We start from the raw sequence: 17,237 nt of genomic DNA on the forward strand, positions 1-17,237 counted from the left end.
TCAACTGCTCAAAAGTGATCGGGTGTGTAAGTGTGTGTGCACCTGTGGACATATTTTTCACGCCCTATCCTGGGTGTCCCTTGCCTTGAGGTGCCTGACAGAGACTCCAGGCCCCACGCAACCCTATGCAGGATAAGCAGCAGGGAGGATGAAGGATCATCAGGACGATTTAATAGAGAACATCCAAAGATGTGTTTACTTCTTTTTACTGGAAAAAAAAAAGTTAATAGCAAATGTCTTGTATAATGGTAATTAACAATAAACCAGAAGTAATGGGTCATGACACTCATCACACTGGCCGTAAAGAGCACAAAGTCCATGTCTTCCTTGATCAGTGCTGACTTTGAAGGACCAAGGATGATGTACTCATGGTTGTTTATCCTTCTAAACACTTGGACACGTTCAGGCAATATGGCTATGTGGTTATGTCTGTTTGTTTTTTAATTAACGGCATAAAATGTACCCAACTTTAATAACCTAAAAGGCTGGCAGGTGAGACAAAGTGCTGTTCCTAATGGTCAGTTTTGTGCTGGTCCACGTGTCCCTCAGTCTTTGTGTAGAGTTTGATGGAGGTGAAGGTAGAGCGGCTTCTTCGTAAGGAGGTTGAGTTTCTTCCTCTTGAAATCGGTCGGCTTCTTGTACCTAAGATCACGGTTACACACAGGTCAGGCTGGAGCAGATCTTCATTATCCACACAGCTTGCCATTACAATTGCCACTACTCACAGCTCGATCAGAATGGGGCCAGGTTTGATTTCATCCATCTCCATGAAGGCGAAACATTTGGTACTGGTGAACTTCTTCTTGGGCTTGTAGTGTTTGAATTCGAAGAAAATAGCAGCACCTGCAGTACAAAAACAGTACATTCAGATTCACAAACTATAAACCAGGTTATCTGATCACCAGAAGTTAAATCTACTGTGCAGAAACACTTCTGACCTTTTGGTAGCTTCTCGAGATGTTTCTGGATTTCCACATCGACGCCGAAATGAATGTATGTGTCTTCTTTATGTGTCGACACTGGAGTGTCCTGAACAGGGTTCAAATCAACACCATCCAAGTCTGAAGTAGAAAAAAAAAAACACAATATCTTTATTTTTATACTTACTTCTACTACTACTACTACTAATAATAATAACAATAATTATAATGTTACCTCGGACACTGATGGTAATGTAGGGTTCGATGCATTGCCCTGCGTCTTTTAAACCGATCTTCTCAATTTTCAGAGTGAGCAGCGTCATCCCTGGCTCCGAGGGAAGCTGGGGTAATAACGTACCTGTTGCAAACAATGCAGCTCACAATTTAAAGCACAGTGACCACAGGCTTTCAGTTTTCAGTCATAAATCAGATCCCGACTCTAAAAACTCATCTCCCCCCCCAAAAAAAAAATCATTATATGGGTCAGCTAGTGGAACCTGTGTGACTGAATTTAAAGTTACACAGGTTGGACTTTTTCCCTACTTTATAACAAAGCTCTTGAAATGTATGTGCATGATGTTGTGCTACTACTCCCGTCAAGCGGACCATTAATCCGCAAAGCAACTTGGCACAGGTTTTACGCTGAATACGTTTATCCGGGGTCGGCACTGCAAGCATGGCTGGGTAGTATGGGGTGTATGGGGTGTGGCAAGCCACCGATGGCAGGGCTCGAACCCGGATCCTCAGATCCCCAAACCAACAACCTAGTCCCTTAGCCACCTAAACTACCCCTTCCCAAATGAGCAGTGTGAAAACATTAATACATATAGAAAAGTTAAAAAAATATTCCGTTTAGCTTTTCTAATTAATATCTATTGGTTTAGGTGTTTGTTTACATTGAGCAAGTAGCTTATTGTATAGCAGATTATTAAATCCAGCTCATAACATCATCATGTTAACATATCATCGTATTATCCTGACTAAATAAGGGGAACGCTACGTTGCAAAGCTGCTTTGTGCTCATCATGTTTCACATTGAGCGGTAATTAAATTATAATGCTTTAAAGAGCTTTGGATTTCTTTTCCCGGGTCAGTGTCTCACACGCCTGAGAAGGACCCGAGAGAGACAACATGGGTTTTGTCCAGGCTACAAACAAAATAAGCTTGTAGAGGGCTGTGGGTGTTCTGGTACCTGGAAGCCTTGTGGGGAAGGACTGTACTAAGCCCGTCCCCGTGGCCGTGTCCAGCTCCTCTTCCACATCGAGGTTTTCCTCCTCTCCTGGTGCAAAGATTTTTCTAAAGCACAACATGTGAAATTACTATCCTCTGTCATGCTCTCCAAAATAACAGGAGACAAGTACAGTATGTAGACTTTTACCTTGAAGGCACTGGTTGGACACTGAAGGGGAAATCTTTGTTGTAAGTCAGGATATTTTTGATGACTGTCCAAAAACACACAAAAACACAGTTTTAAAACAAACAAACAAACAAACAATAAATGTTCCCACTCTTCTGTACTGTACTGAAACTGGACCATGTGTTCCTCACTGTTTGGTTTCTGATCACAGGCATGCGGTTCATTTAATCTGTAGGTCTACGTTTTCAGCTTGACAGTGAATAAGGGGTATAAAGTCCCCTGCTGAATCTACGCTACCTTACATACACACAATAATGACTCTACAAGGGGCTTCCAAGACAAACCGGGCCCTGTGATAAAATTTTCGTCTGGGAGTTATTGCCACATCCCTGTACGCTCCTGATCTCTCTCCAAGCCATTTCCACATGTTTGAGCCATTAAAGGAGTTCCTGGGAGGCCAGCGTTTCAGACCTAAAGCAGGCAGTCCGATCATGGAATAAAATTCCAAGCACTTTAGGATAAGTGCCTTAATGTAGCAGGGGATTGTACAGAGAAATAAGGCGAGTTTTCTGTCTTTTTCTGCAGTTCTGTTACTATACAATCAAAAGTCCCGGTTTGATTTAAACACCCCTCAGACTATGACAGTGTTCTTGATTTGATTTGTCTATACGTACTGGGTTCCAGTTTCTTTAGATCCTGTAAGGTAAACTCCTCTTGGCACTGTGCGCTCTAACAGAAACAGAAAGTAGAACAATGTTGAAATGATTGTGAGGGTCTGAGGATGCATCAGGTCAACACCATGAGCTTAAACACAGTAAACGCAGTAAACAAGTCAAACCATCAAGAATTACAAGGGAAGTATAAAGGAAGTACAAGTACAACTTGTTCCAATTAAATGAAATTTAATGTTAATCTTTTTGCTGTAACCTTCTAACAGCATTGATCTTACAAAAAGAGCTTCAGTTAATCACCAACCTGTAAGGATGCACTTCGCATTTCAAGGCATGCTGCAATTTTTCCCAGGGTTTTCTAGTTAAGACAGAAAGCTTTTGAGTATGCATTGGATTATATACAAGTATGATGTATTAAATGAGACAAAATGCATTTGTATGTTACTGCATGCATTTCATCTTTGACAGACGTAAAAACCTTTTGTTCATCAGTGAAATCTGGAGACTTTGATGACTGGACCTCCTTCTGCAGCTGCCGTGCAAGTCTGAAACATAAATATGCAACATAAGGTACGCATAAACACAACCTGATCCATAATCTGCTAATTAATTAAACACATCATCATTTCAGTACACCTACAGTATATCATCCTTTCATTTATACCTGAAATTGAGGAAAAAGTTCCCACATTAAATAAATTCCAAATGGTATGGAATCTAAATTAATAAAAATACTAAATACTTAGTATTTGCGTTTTCGGCAAATGTTAATGAGCAATTCCTTTTTTTTTTTTTTTATTCATCTAGAATTCCATAGCAATCACATCGCAATGCCATGCAATCATCAGGAAGCATCCATCTTTATTACCTTAGTAACCAACTGGCATCACCGTAGTAAACACCATGAATAGCAACACAACAGAATTACAATACCCTTGCACCCTCTTGGAATCAATCACCAACCACCACCCTAGAAACCACCTGGAATACCAGTCGTGGGTCAGCAGTGGGAACAACATATAAAATCTGGAGGTGGTGTCCCTGATGGTCCAGGGTTTTCAGTTACAGAGAAACATGTTTAAACCTCAGCTTGAAATGCTGATCTAAAGTCTGATCTAACGAACATCATCTTCACATAATCGTCTTTCTTTTGACTCTGTGTGTCAGAGACAGGTGGACGTTAGCAGACATGGTGTTGTGTGTTAAGCAGTTAAGGTGAAAGGCAACCTGGGTCCTGTGTGGCAGGAAAAACGCCTCATTTTGGAGTACATCGGGACAGTGTGCCAATTCGATTGCAAAAATTTCAATTCTATAAGTACAATAATTTATAGACACCCCGATTAAATATTACATTTTTCCTTGATTTTTTTTTTCAGGTTTAAAATTGTAATAATTTATTAAATGTTGCCTGTTCTTTATAAAAGTTAGTCATCGCACTTAAAAACCAACTTAGCAAATAATTCACTTCTACCACACAAGATGAAAATATATAAATACTGTAGTTCAGAGTGTACCACCTGTAGAAGAATCTTTCCTCGCAACATAAATAATCAGATACAAATTATACAAAAACATCAAAAAGTGAGCATACATTTAAAGTTTTAATTGCCTTTTTGTTATAGGAGGTAGATAAAGATTTAATATAGATTTTAATATCTTCTTGGAAATAAGAAAAGTTTGGGGTAACTTTCATAACTTTGCATTTGTGGAAAATAATTAAATTGCAGAGAAAGTAAATATATCCATATTTCTTCTCAAAAGGGAAAATTCCAAACAAAACATCCTTAAAGAAAAGCTCAAAGTCATTGTGTATGAAATTTACAATGAACTGGCAAATGCCTTGCCAAAGTTTTCTTGTATAAACACAATGCCAGAAAAGATGCAATCTCTGGTTTTTAACACTGATTTGCCATGGCGCTTACGGGTCTGATGACGTCACTGACATCCAGAACTCCTGCAAGTTCGAGTGCAGTGAAAGAACCGGAAACGCAGGAGCAGTAAGGGCAAAAGAATGCGGAAGTGTTCGTGCAACAAGCTTCATACACATCCATTAGAAGCTTTCTCAGGATGCTGCTTTCGAGGAACCGCACTCATCCAATGGGGTTAGTGCAGCTAAAAGCCTCGGAGCTAATATATATATATATATATATATATATATATATAATAACAGAAATAAAGCAAAGCACTATTCATGCCAACCTGCTGAGTGTAACTTACATATGGTACTCATCAACTGCCTCCACCAACTGCCCCCACGAGTCAAAATCCGTGCCCCTTTTGAAGCTGGCATGCCATTTCTGCACGGTCTTGGTGACCTCTGACATCTTCCCCAGCTACAGGAGCCCGGGGCAGGTTTACCATCGCGGGTCAGAGGCTCGTGCTCAGCATGCGCAGGGGGTAACTGTCTGCCCGCGTGCGCGTCAACTGGAACCGGCGATCGCGCAACACCAGGACCAAGCCCTTGTGCGCGTGCAACCGAACTTCACCGTATCCTGCACTCGGCTTTCCTCGGAAGCGCTCGGGATTTCACGGAAGTCAGTCCTGCAGCCTGCAGCGAGAATTTCAAGTTTCAAGTTTATTTCAGCCTGGTGTGTTTCCAGACGTACCCTCTCACCCCTGAACTCCTCTGTTCATAGGTTAATTAGGTTCAAATATTAACAATGGCTTATCGTTTGAAGATAAAAATCCCTATTGACAAACTACTTCACAATAAATCACAGTAAATATATAACCATTTTAACTGCTGAATGTTTACACTGTGATTTATTTGGAGGTTTATTTAGCTAATATTATATACAACATATGACATAAATGACATCCCCTGAACAGTAAATACCTTTAAATAATCATTTATTTATTCATCATCTATACCGCTTATCATATACAGAGTCGCCTATCCCAGGGAACTTGGGGCAGGAGGTGGGGTACACCCTGGACAGGGCACACACACACACACACACACACACACACACACACACAATAGACAATTTGGGAACGCCATTTAGCCTACCCTGTATGTCTTTGGACTGAGCACCCAGAGGAAACATAAAAATGCAAATTCTTCAATTGTCCATAAAAAATCTGCTGATGCCAACATATGAATTGTATGCACATTGAACATATTTGCATAAATTAGTCTTTGGCAGTACTCCCGCTTTCATGCAAATACCACAATTTTACTTTCAAAAAGTCTGCATCATATTTAACTTGAGCAGCCCCCGCAAAAACACAATTTATCGAATGTCCATTTTTTATATAATGCACAACAACATGAAACACTGTTAAATCAAGCATTATGTAAAGTTAACGCACATTTGTTTAGATAAAAAATACAGAAAATAATAAATAAATAAATAAATAAATAAAGCTGTCTTTCTAGTCTTCTCCTGCATGTGGTTTACCTTGGAAATGGAAATTTGTTGGGGCCCATCTTGTTGCAGCCTTAAGGATCTGTTGGTCCTTTGTTTGGAGGATATGACCTGCCTACATCATAGAGTCTTCCACAAGTAATAAGAATGTGAAGTTTGTACAGTTCTGACAGAAATTAAGGATCCGGCTTTGTGTGACGCTAGCTGATGCCTACCAGGTCTGACTGGCATAGAGTACCATTGCTACTCCGATGGAACTAAACAGACAGAGCTTGACTTTCAAGGAGCTGGATAGCATGGATAAGATAGTGTGCATTCTCTGAAAGACAGCTCCTACTTTTCTAATGTGGCACTAGACATCCACCTCCACATGTCCATTGTGGAAGATCACACTGCCCAAGTAGCTGAACCTCTCCAGTTCCCGTTAGTTATCTTGAGACCAGCTCTGCTTGCCTGTCTTTCCAGGTTGGTCATCGTACTTTGAAGCCTCTTCTAGTGTTCTTTAAGCATGGAGATGTTTGTGAAGTGGTCTTGGTCAGACCAATGAATACTGACTCTAATGTATCCTATGTACAATCGTAATAGAAATAGGAAAGGGGGACAAAATGCAGTTTTGTACCCAAGTCTCTGTCAGTGAACAGCGGGTAATCTCAATTAAATGGACTTTGTTAACTGTAACATGTTTTTTTGTTTTACAATTGCACTTTTGATCTTAAAAAGTTATAAAGGGTGATATTTATGCCCATGCTATCCAGTACCACCTCTCAAGTTTTCTTTGTCATGTTATCTCAGAAGGTTTTTCATTGCCATTGAGTCAGGACCCAGGGTCCCAGGACCTGGGCCTTCTGAAAGACATCTTTCTACTGTTTGAAGACCTGTAAAGAAGTGCACACCCCTCATTCTATGCCCGAGCAATTTCTTGTTTTTTAAGCCACTAAAGGAAAGTCAACAGAGCATTAAATGTGAAGACCACTGGGTTGCACAAGAAACACTTGGGAAAGAAGAGTGAGCCTCACAACATGGTCCTGGTTTTCTGTGTCACACTGGTGTAAAAATCAACACATAACAGGGGAGATCTTTTTGGCTTTTTTGGCTTCTCAGGTAGCACCTTGTTTCATTTCAATGTATTTTGGCCTAAAATATAACACATTATATATGTGCATATATGAGGGGTGTTTTAGTCAGACCAAAACTTTTGACTGTGGTAGGGTGGAGCCATAATTGGACTGTCCAAAACGCTGGCCTCCTAGTAACTCCTATAATGGGCCAAACATGTGGAAATTGCTTGGAGCAAGGACTGTACGGTGCAATAAGTCCCAACCGAGATCATGTAATGTGGAAGTGGTGTTCATGAGTGATTATGTGTACAGTATCCACAGACAGATGCATCCCTTCTGCAAGTTGGTGAGAACTTAAGCATCAGTATTCAAGGATAACTCCGGAATGTTCAAGGAAACCATTCAAATGCTTTACTGTGGCTAAGAGTCTTATCGCAATACTGTGCTTAAAGTCCTCTGTAAATTGAAATCAGTTTTTATGCATTAATTTACAAGAAATTTCATCAAGTCCTGCTTTGACTTGAACACCCCCGATATTTTGTCCTAAAACTATGAATGGCTTTTTACTCCTTGTATGTCTGTGTAAAGTCAGAATTAAAAATGTAACAAAATGATATGTATATATTTATTGATTTAGAATAAGTATTTGTGTAAGTACAGTATATTGTTACTGTTCTGTGTACTGTTTGCCGCCATGTTGGTATGACGTCACTTGCAGAACTCGTAGTTTCCGAGTAGGAGTTCCGGGGGAGTTGACAGAACTGATTTCTGGTTATGTTGGGAATTACGAGTTACGACCTTTACGTCATCTGGGACGTAGGGAACCAGGAAGAAGGTTTCCTGTTTTGGATCAGCTCCTGGTTTTGTCTAGAAGCAGTTCCGATAAGAAGAAAAAGAAGAAGAGGAAAAGAAATAAGAAGAGTTGGACAGTTCAGTGGTTCGGTTTCGCGGTATCAGGTGAATTCAGTTGTTAGTTGTGAATGTCGTGGTGTTTGGGGTTCAGAGAAGAGAGCTATGTTTTCGGCTGTTGTTCGTTCTGCGTAGTTGAGGTTATATTTTGTTCATGTAAAGGGATGATTGTACTCTATACAATAGCTGTCATGGGTGTCTGTGAATAAAATGATACAAGTGTATGATCATTAGATGAACATAAAAGCATTTATTTAGTTACAATTTGTTACATTGATTATAAGCTGTAACAAAGAAGAAACAAAACAGTTACAATGTTACTAAAATCTCAGAATGTCAGTAGTGTCCATGAACAGCTCCTGTGACATTCTCAGCACAGGTGTGTAAGGAGTTTCATTATGACACACTGGTTTCACCGGAATCCTCTGAAGGCCACAGCGCCCGTCTCCTTTAACCTGTACGGGGTGGCATCCAGTCCTGCTGCCAATAAAATCTGCAAGTAAGTACCCTGTATCAGTTGATGTCACCTTGGGTGATGGATGTGCTTTACATTTTTGTACATAAACAACATGACCGTGAACAAAAGTAAAAAAAAGTTTTTGACATTGTGAAATCCTGTTTGTGATGCAGTGATTTGAGGACCACAAGGGCCAGACTTCTGGACATGTTCACAGATGCTACGTGCACCCCGGAGATCATGAAGAAAGCCACTGATGAATACTTCGCTCTTTTACAGGGTTTGTGTATTCTTGGACTACACTTATTGTTGTTGAAATTTGTGGCAACAGTTTGGCAAGGAACCATCAAACTGTATAGGTGGGGAGTGATCAGGGGAGCGCATACTTTTGGCCCACCTCCTCTTAAAACATTAAAGGCGCTATTAAGTTGAAAAACGTAACACAAGTACAAGCTACGTACAGATATTTACATCGACTATCTCAACCGTAAGCTATAACATTAATTATTAATATGAAAGAAGGGCTTGGTGTGATATGAATATTTCTTTTCTTTTCCTGTTTGACATGAATAGGGTTTATTGTGTCTCTGGATGGCACGACACAAGAGAACAAGCTGCGCTTCATTCAGAACTTTAAGTGGACTGACACTTTGCAAGGAAACACACCCAGGTAAAATATCATACAGAGAAAGACGTACAGCAAACTAGTACCTCAGGAACATTTATGGAAACTTTATTTCTCTTGTTTTTATTTAGTTCCCAACAAGATGCTGTGTTCGAGCTGGTGTCCATGGGTTTTAATGTTGCTGTTTGGCATACCAAATTTGCATCAAGGTTGGCAGGAAAGGAAAAGTAAGTGCATTAGTTTTAAACAAATGGTATGACTGTGAGCTGATGGAAAAGGAAATATAATTAGGCTTTTCTTCAGTAGCTTTTGTTGTCTTATTATATAAAACTTTTAAACTGAATTGCAAAATTTAAAATTTTAATCTTTTTATTAATTTTTTATAAACAACATCTTGTGGCCCACACTTTGGGAAACACTGCTCTAGCAGATTGTTATAGCTACAGTCGCCTAATTCAAACTGTAACTTGTGTGCATTTTCAACTAACAAATGTAAACACCGTATTAAATTGAGAGGCAATTTTTACTTTTTCTCATTAATGAAGATGCAAGCAGGCACTAACTTGGAGAAAAGAATAGTTTTTATTGAAGCTTCATGCACATACACAGATGTTCCAGGGTCAAAACAGAGATAACATTGTCATCTACGCTGAGAAACACACTTCTGTGGAGAAGAACAAAACATGTTCATTGAAAAGAATTATATTAACAAGAGAACCTTTAACATGTTCAGCATGTCTTATATGTCATTAATAATATCACAGGACTGTTCTTCACTTCTTCAGCCTGCGGTCTGCTCAAAAAAATAAATGTTAAAAAATATATGCAAAAAGATCCTTGGGTGAAGTGGATACAGGAAGTAGTAGGTCAGGAGGTGCAAAGACTGACGTCAGTGGTCATGGTGAAGAAGCTGGAATAGTGCTGCTCTTTGTTTTGTGTAACATCGGTGCCTAAGAGCAAATGCTGCAGAACTGAGGCTTTGAATTTTAATCAGATTGTGTTAAGAAATGACATAAGACAGCATATTTTATGTCATGTTTGTTATGTATAATATAATGGGCGTTGAAGTTAAAGCAGGACTTTTGATTGTGCAGGATAAGAAATCTAGCCCCTGCTATCCCTGCTACACTAATGCACTTATCCCAGCGTTATATTAGTGTTTGGATGCCATCAAGGTAGAAATTTTTCTCAGCACGCCCCGAGCCATGATCGGACTGCCTTCTTCACGTCTGAAACACTCCTTTAATGGCCCAAACATGTGGAAATGGCTTGGACTAAGGTTCGGACTGTCCAGGGGATGTGGTCATAACTCCCAGCCGAGTTCCTGTAACGTGTTTGTGGAACACCACATGCTGAATGCTTTCCGGAAATGATTACAATGTGCTCCAAGCCCCCTCGGCCAGGACCGACATTTACGAACATACAGCCTTCTTTAAAATGCATTCTTTTAAAAAGAGTCTCATCAAAATACTGTGCCTTTAAGTCTTCTGTAAATGTAAATTGTTTTGATGTCCTCAGTCACAAGAAATTTCATCACGAGTCTTGTTGTCTTGTAAAAAGTAAAAACTGAGTTCTATATGCTAATTGTGTCATTTTAGCGTTACTGAAGATGAGGCGAAAGAGGTTCATAAGAATCTGAAAACTGCAGCAGGAATTTTCAAATACCTCAAGGTAAACTTCGTTCCAGACACAATTCTAGATCGCATTAAAAAAATCATGCCTTCTATCTTTGCAGTATGTTTAAACTGATTTAATATTAAATTAAATATTATTATTAATTATTAACTTTTAGATTTGTCTCATTCCTTCCAGGAAGTTCAGATTCCACGCCTGATCACGCCAGTGGAGAAAGGCCGAGACATGGAGCCCAGGGTGATTGACACCTACATTGTGCAGAGTCAAGCAGAGGCCCAAGAAGGTGTGGAAATTTCTCTATGTCTATTTACTTTCTCTGGATCGTTTCCATTGCCAGAACAAACACTTAATTTTGGGGCGTTGTATTTCTCGGTTTGCGTTTAGTGACCATCGCTCGTGCAATCGAATTGAAGCATAACGCGGGCCTTATTGCAGCTTTGGCACAAGAGACCGCAAACTACTACCAGAAGGCTGGTGTGTGGGAATTAAATACTATTAAAGAAGCTTAAAAATATAAATATAAGAAGCTTTTATTATCTTTTCATCTTTTGTTGTGTGAGTAAACTTTTCTTCTTTGTAGATCATACTCTGAACACTCTGGACCCAGAGTGCAGCAATAAATGGAGAAAGTACTTGCAGTTAAAGCAGCACTTTTACATGGCTTACGTAAGTCTTTGTTCATCAGTGTTCATGTGTTCTGGTTATGCTAGCCTTGCTGCACCAAGACCAGGGTTCCTGTAAGGTTACCAGTTATTGTTCATCACCAAACCTGTAAAAGTATTGCATATTGCCTAAACCTATCGTATCATCATAGCCATTTGTATTACAGATTATAACACAACCATTGTTGCTTCATTTGAGAAGATGAAATGTTGCTTTTTTTTTTTTTCGTCCCCTAGGCACACTGCTACTATGGCCAGACTCTACTTGCTAGTGACAAGTGTGGCGAGGCCATTAGATCCCTACAAGAGGCTGAAAAATGTAAGTTATTTAAAGAATATGTTTATTACTGCACATGTTTTTTCCGTAGTGGAAATATTATTATTCAGGCCCATGTACACTTAAGGGCTCAGCTCATTTCAGTTTGTACTTCTGTTTTTTTTTCCACCTCTAGTTTATTTGCGTGCCGAGGCACTGTGTAAAGAGTATCGGCAAACTAAAGGCCCAGGCAGCACCGCCAAGCCTTCTGAACAGCTCTTCTTCACGAAGCTCGGGGGTCTGATCAAAAACACGCTGGAGAAATGTCAAAGGGAAAATGGCTTTATGTAAGTTATAAAGTTTATGTAAATAAAATTATTGTTGTAATTATTATTATTATTATTTTTATTATTATGAATAGTGGTCAGACTTCGGAACTGCAGTAAATGCTAATAGACATCCTTAGGGGTGAATTGTGTCTGTGCCCCAAGAACAGACTGTGGAACAGGCGAGTGCGCTGGGCAGTTAATGACATAGTTGCCACACTGACCCAAATCTGCACTGGTACCTCGATTCAGTTACAGTTGAAGTGAGAAATTTACATACACTTAGGTTGAAGTAATTTAAACAGATTTCTTATCTACTTTATGCACGACACGGGTATTTTTTTTCAATAATTATTGACAGTTATATTATTTCACTTTTAATTCATAAAACCAATAAGCCATACAAGTTTACATACACTTAGGTGACTCTGAACTGCTTGTAAAATTCCAGAAAATAATCTTATGGCTTTAGAAGCTTCTGGTATAATTTGAGGCAATTGGAGATGTGGATGTAATTTAAGGGCTACCTTCAAAGTTCATGCCTCTGTGGTTGACATCAAGGGATAAACCAAAGAAATCAGCCAAGAGCTCAGAAAAAAATTGTGGAGCTCCACAAGTCTGGCTCATCCTTGGGAACAATTTCCAAATACCTGAAGGGCATCTGTACAAACAATATTACGCATGTATAAACAACATGGAACCATGGAGCCATCATACTGCTCAGAAAGGATATGCAAATCGATAACAACAGCAAAGGAGCTTGTGAAGACACTGGTGGAAGACAAAGGTATCTGTATCCACAGTAAAAATCAAGGCCGATATCAAAGTAACTGCTCAGCAAAGAAGAAGCCACTGCTCTAAAACCGCCATAAAAAATGTCAAAATACAGTTTGCAGATGCACATAGATTACAAAGCTCTTACTTTTTGGAGAAATGTCCCCTGGTCTGATGAAACAAGAATTGAACAACATAGATGGCATCATGAGGAAGGAAGATTATGTGGATTTATTGAAACAACAGATGGCTCAAGACATCAACCAGGAAGTTCAAGTTTGGTTTTAAATGCTTCTTCCAAATGAACGATGCTCCAAGCACACGTCCACAACTGTGGCAAAATGTCTTAAGGACAAATAAATAAATAAATGAATAAATAATATCAATATCAGGACTCATACTATAGCTCCATTACTTATGCACATACAGTATCTTTGTTTACTACATTGGCCTAATAATCTTATTACCCACCAAAGACCCTTTTTTCATCTCGAAATTCTAAGTATTATTATATTTTATTCATTATTGCTCCAAGGACAAAGGTGAACACTTTAATTATATGGACAATAGTGTATTTAAAAAAAAGATGAATTAAACACATTGCATTTTAACAATTGAGTATTGTAAATTTTATTTTTGTTTAAACATCTTGAATGCTGTTTTCATTTAAAACTCCTAAACGAACATCTTAGGCTTTAAATGTTTCCAAAGTTCTGTAAGGAATAATTGGAAAGAAGCTAAATGATTTTTGTCATTCTTCTAAAATCAAATCGCATAAAAAAGGGAAAACGAACCGCCCGAACTGTACGTTTTCGTGAGCGTTTGCACCCCTAGCATAAGGTCTGTGACCTTAGAATTTTGGTGAAACCTGGCAACCCTTGTTAATGAGATTATCTCAAACAAAGGTGAACAAAGGGACAAACTAGCTGGTAGTCAGAACTTTGGATGACTGCATGTTTACTTCAAAAATGCTAAGTCAAGAGTAACAGCTTCTCGTATTAAATGCATTTGCACCTATGCTGCTATCAACCTAAAATATGATCACAAGCAAGTGCTGCTCATCAGCTCTCATGATCATGGTCTATAAAAATATCGATTTTTAATGGAATGTTATTTTTGTGTGACAGATACTTTCATAAAGTGCCAAAAGATGCACCAGTTTTGGAGTTGAAGGCAAGTTATGGTTTGGCAGAGCCCATCAGCTTTGAGCTTCCTCCGCTGAGCAGTCAGTGTACTCCTGAGGTTTACACCACATTCGATCTCACCAGAGGAGCTAAAGATGACAAGGTATACATCAAGAGGATTTGGTCATAAAAAAAAAAACATTGCTACGCCCAGATGCTGGCAGATCAATTAACAAATGTATTCTTCTCCGGCTCCTAGGCAACTTCCAAACCCAAGCAGGAGGAGGAGATTAAGCCTGTGAAGGAACCTGATCTCAAGCCGCAGAAAGACACCGGATGTGTGCTCTCTTGAGCATTTCCAGGAGCTCTTGAGCATGAGATTGTAATTATGTTTATGATTGATTAACCCTTAACCTAATTAATCAAAGCTGTTAGTGTGCGATCTGAAATACAGAGGTGCTCGATAATACTCGAGCTAACGTTATGGATTCCATTTACGTAGTGTTTTTGTGTTCCACAGCAAGACAAGTGTACTACATAGGAGATTATCTAATACTGTATTCATATTGAACCCCCCGAATGAGATCCACAAAAATTGTTGAAAGCTCTGCACAAAAGACCATACACTTTTTATTTTAATTAAAAGTAATCGTTTCTTTCACTTTTAAGCCTGAAAACTGAACTTCTTTTTCAATTTTAAAACATTACCAGATTTCAAAGTCTACTAAAACTCCTCGTTAAGGGTTGTTTCGGGGGTATCTCTTGTATATTTGATTAAAATTATGTTTGGGAATGTTATACATGAAGGTGCAGATGTTGCTAACCTCTGGAGCCAATAATGTCAGTTAAATTGAAATAAATCCATGTGCATTTAAAATGTATATGCATAATAATGAAGGATGTTAAAATATATGCTGTATATCACAAATATTTGAAAAGGAATAAAAAAAAACATATATTGTTTTAACATGAACAGTTCATAAAAAAAATATGATGTGCACATTTAGCAGAAATAAAATTTGATTAGTTTACATTTTATTTGGCTCATTGAAGGTGCACAGATTTGAGAACCTCCTCTCAGAGGAGAGTGTCTATAGCAAACAATTGTTTGTAATAGCATCAAGTTGCAAGTTTTCAACCAATGCAGAACTCCACCTAGTGTGTTAACCCTGGGAATAACAATTGGATTTAATGGCTCAATGCATCAACTTACAAGCCAACGATTATAAACGGAATGTTCTTGATTATCATGGATTATAAAATTGTACATGACGTATTACGTTAACAATACAGTTGTTATCCAATACGCTGTGCTAAAGTGTTGTGGCTGAACACCTGAGGTGACTAGAGTCATCCAGTATGCGCACAGAGTTCCCAGTAAAGTGACCAGTGCATGCATGTAAACCCATACGCTTAAACAGTGGTTTTGTTAAAAACCATAAATAAAGCTGAAGTGAATAGTGAGCTGTATAATGAACTGTAGTTTGATTTTAATGTTATTACAAACATGCTAAAATACTCAGCTTCAGACTTGCTGTCATGTATTTCATGCCTTATTCCAGTAAAATGTTTGTCAAATGTGTACTTTGGGAATTGTTTTATGAACAGTATGCTTGTAAATAAATATGATTAAAATAAGAGTGAAAAATATTCATGCTAAAATCATTGTACATTTACTAGAAAATGAAGTTATAAAATATTACATTCATTTTATGATTAAATAAGTACCCTATTAGCCATTGTCAATTTGTTCATTCATGACAACTGTATATGTAATGCAGTGCCATTGTCATTGTTACATCCTCTTATCATGCTCATCAGTTTCCATCTGGAGATGTTCTACATGGTTTGATATTTCTGTCAAATACATACAGGATTATAGGAAGTCTATAAAAGGTTCTTATAACTTCCTATGATTTGTAAGTCATACCCAGTGACTTCAGCAGGGATCTTCCTGTTCAGTACTGGAGGGCCAGCAACCAGCACAGTTTGCTGATTATTCTGTTCAAACACTGATAAATCAACTCATCTGTAAATTACAGAGAGTGTGTTTATGTGTTGGTGAATTACAAACCGTGCAGGACGCTGGACCGCCAAGACCGAAGTTGAACAGCCTGGTCTATCTTTTGCTCTGAAAGTATTGGAATGGCGAGGTTGGGTTGGAGATCAAACAATGAATATAAAACAGCAGATCAAAATTTCAACTTTTATTTCCCGATATCTGTTTATATTTACATTATCATCATATAAAGAAGACTTTTCCATTAAAAATAAGGAGGCCATACTCAGCATGTGCAAACCCAACCAGTTATAGAACAGATATGACCTTCTACTAAAGTGATGGAAAGGCCAAAGTATGCCAAGCTGTTGAGAGAGGCATAGTGGAGGTAGTGTCATGGCTTGGGCTTGCATTGCTGTTTCTGAAACATTCTCACTAATCTTCATTGATGATAAAACCCATGATGGGGCAGCAAAATAAATCTAAGGGTCTACGTTCAGTTTAACAGTTTGCAAAGACATTGCACCCAATTTAACTGGGAAGAACATATTCTAATCTATTGTCTCATTCATCTTTTGATCCAAATATATTCTATGTATAGATGATGACAAGGAATTGCCTTGTTGTTCCAAAACTTTCAGAGAGTACTGTAAATTAGTGAGGTGGCACGGTGGCCTCACAACTCCAGGATTAAGGGGCTGATTTCGGCCTCAGATCTGTGTCTATGGAGTTTGCATATTCTTTCCGTGCTTGGTGAGTTTCCTCCGGGTAATCCGGTTTCCTCCCACAGTCCAAAAATATGCAGATTAGGTTAATTGTTTATCCACCTCATATAATGGTTTGTAATTGTGTGGGATTGTGTAGGTGTGTGTCCTGCAATGGATTTGCACCCTTTTAAGGTGTACCATACCTTCTTTGTACAAACATTTTTGGTCTTCATAGCTAGATTTCCTATTCATGACAACTATATGTTGTTGATGGTCTTTCTGCTGCTCCCATTAAGGGGTTGCCAAAGCTGACCATCTGATCCGGCACAGATTTTATCCGACAGAATCATTCCATTTTATTCCGGGTTTAAGACAAAGCAATATAAGGT

At 38.7% G+C, this 17,237-nt stretch overlaps 2 protein-coding genes across 3 annotated transcripts; one reads left to right on the plus strand and one right to left on the minus strand.

Moving 5' to 3' along the window:
• Positions 1–15: 15 nt before the first annotated feature.
• aida (axin interactor, dorsalization associated) lies at positions 16–5,437 on the minus strand. The gene is made up of 10 exons (XM_053512835.1): positions 5,166–5,437; positions 3,427–3,493; positions 3,253–3,306; positions 2,952–3,006; positions 2,299–2,362; positions 2,113–2,216; positions 1,156–1,278; positions 939–1,061; positions 726–843; positions 16–642 (listed from the first exon to the last, which is right to left on the minus strand). Exons 1-10 carry the CDS (start codon positions 5,270–5,272, stop codon positions 546–548), a joined length of 912 nt encoding a protein of 303 aa, XP_053368810.1. The 5' UTR covers positions 5,273–5,437; the 3' UTR covers positions 16–545.
• A 2,762-nt stretch (positions 5,438–8,199) lies between these two features.
• On the plus strand, positions 8,200–15,871 carry brox (BRO1 domain and CAAX motif containing). 2 transcript variants are annotated; one of them, XM_053491190.1, is made up of 13 exons: positions 8,200–8,331; positions 8,658–8,782; positions 8,914–9,020; positions 9,314–9,410; positions 9,497–9,592; positions 10,964–11,036; positions 11,178–11,283; positions 11,385–11,474; positions 11,581–11,666; positions 11,900–11,981; positions 12,115–12,265; positions 14,146–14,305; positions 14,402–15,871. In XM_053491190.1, the coding sequence occupies exons 2-13, from the start codon at positions 8,682–8,684 to the stop codon at positions 14,492–14,494; spliced, it is 1,242 nt and encodes a 413-aa protein (XP_053347165.1). In that variant the 5' UTR covers positions 8,200–8,331; positions 8,658–8,681; the 3' UTR covers positions 14,495–15,871. The 2 variants fall into 2 exon arrangements, with proteins under 2 accessions (XP_053347165.1, XP_053347166.1); XM_053491191.1 differs by having other exon boundaries at positions 8,663–8,782.
• Positions 15,872–17,237: the final 1,366 nt, after the last annotated feature.

Source organism: Clarias gariepinus, chromosome 2 (assembly GCF_024256425.1).
Source record: "Clarias gariepinus isolate MV-2021 ecotype Netherlands chromosome 2, CGAR_prim_01v2, whole genome shotgun sequence".
Taxonomy (NCBI): Eukaryota; Metazoa; Chordata; class Actinopteri; order Siluriformes; family Clariidae; genus Clarias; species Clarias gariepinus.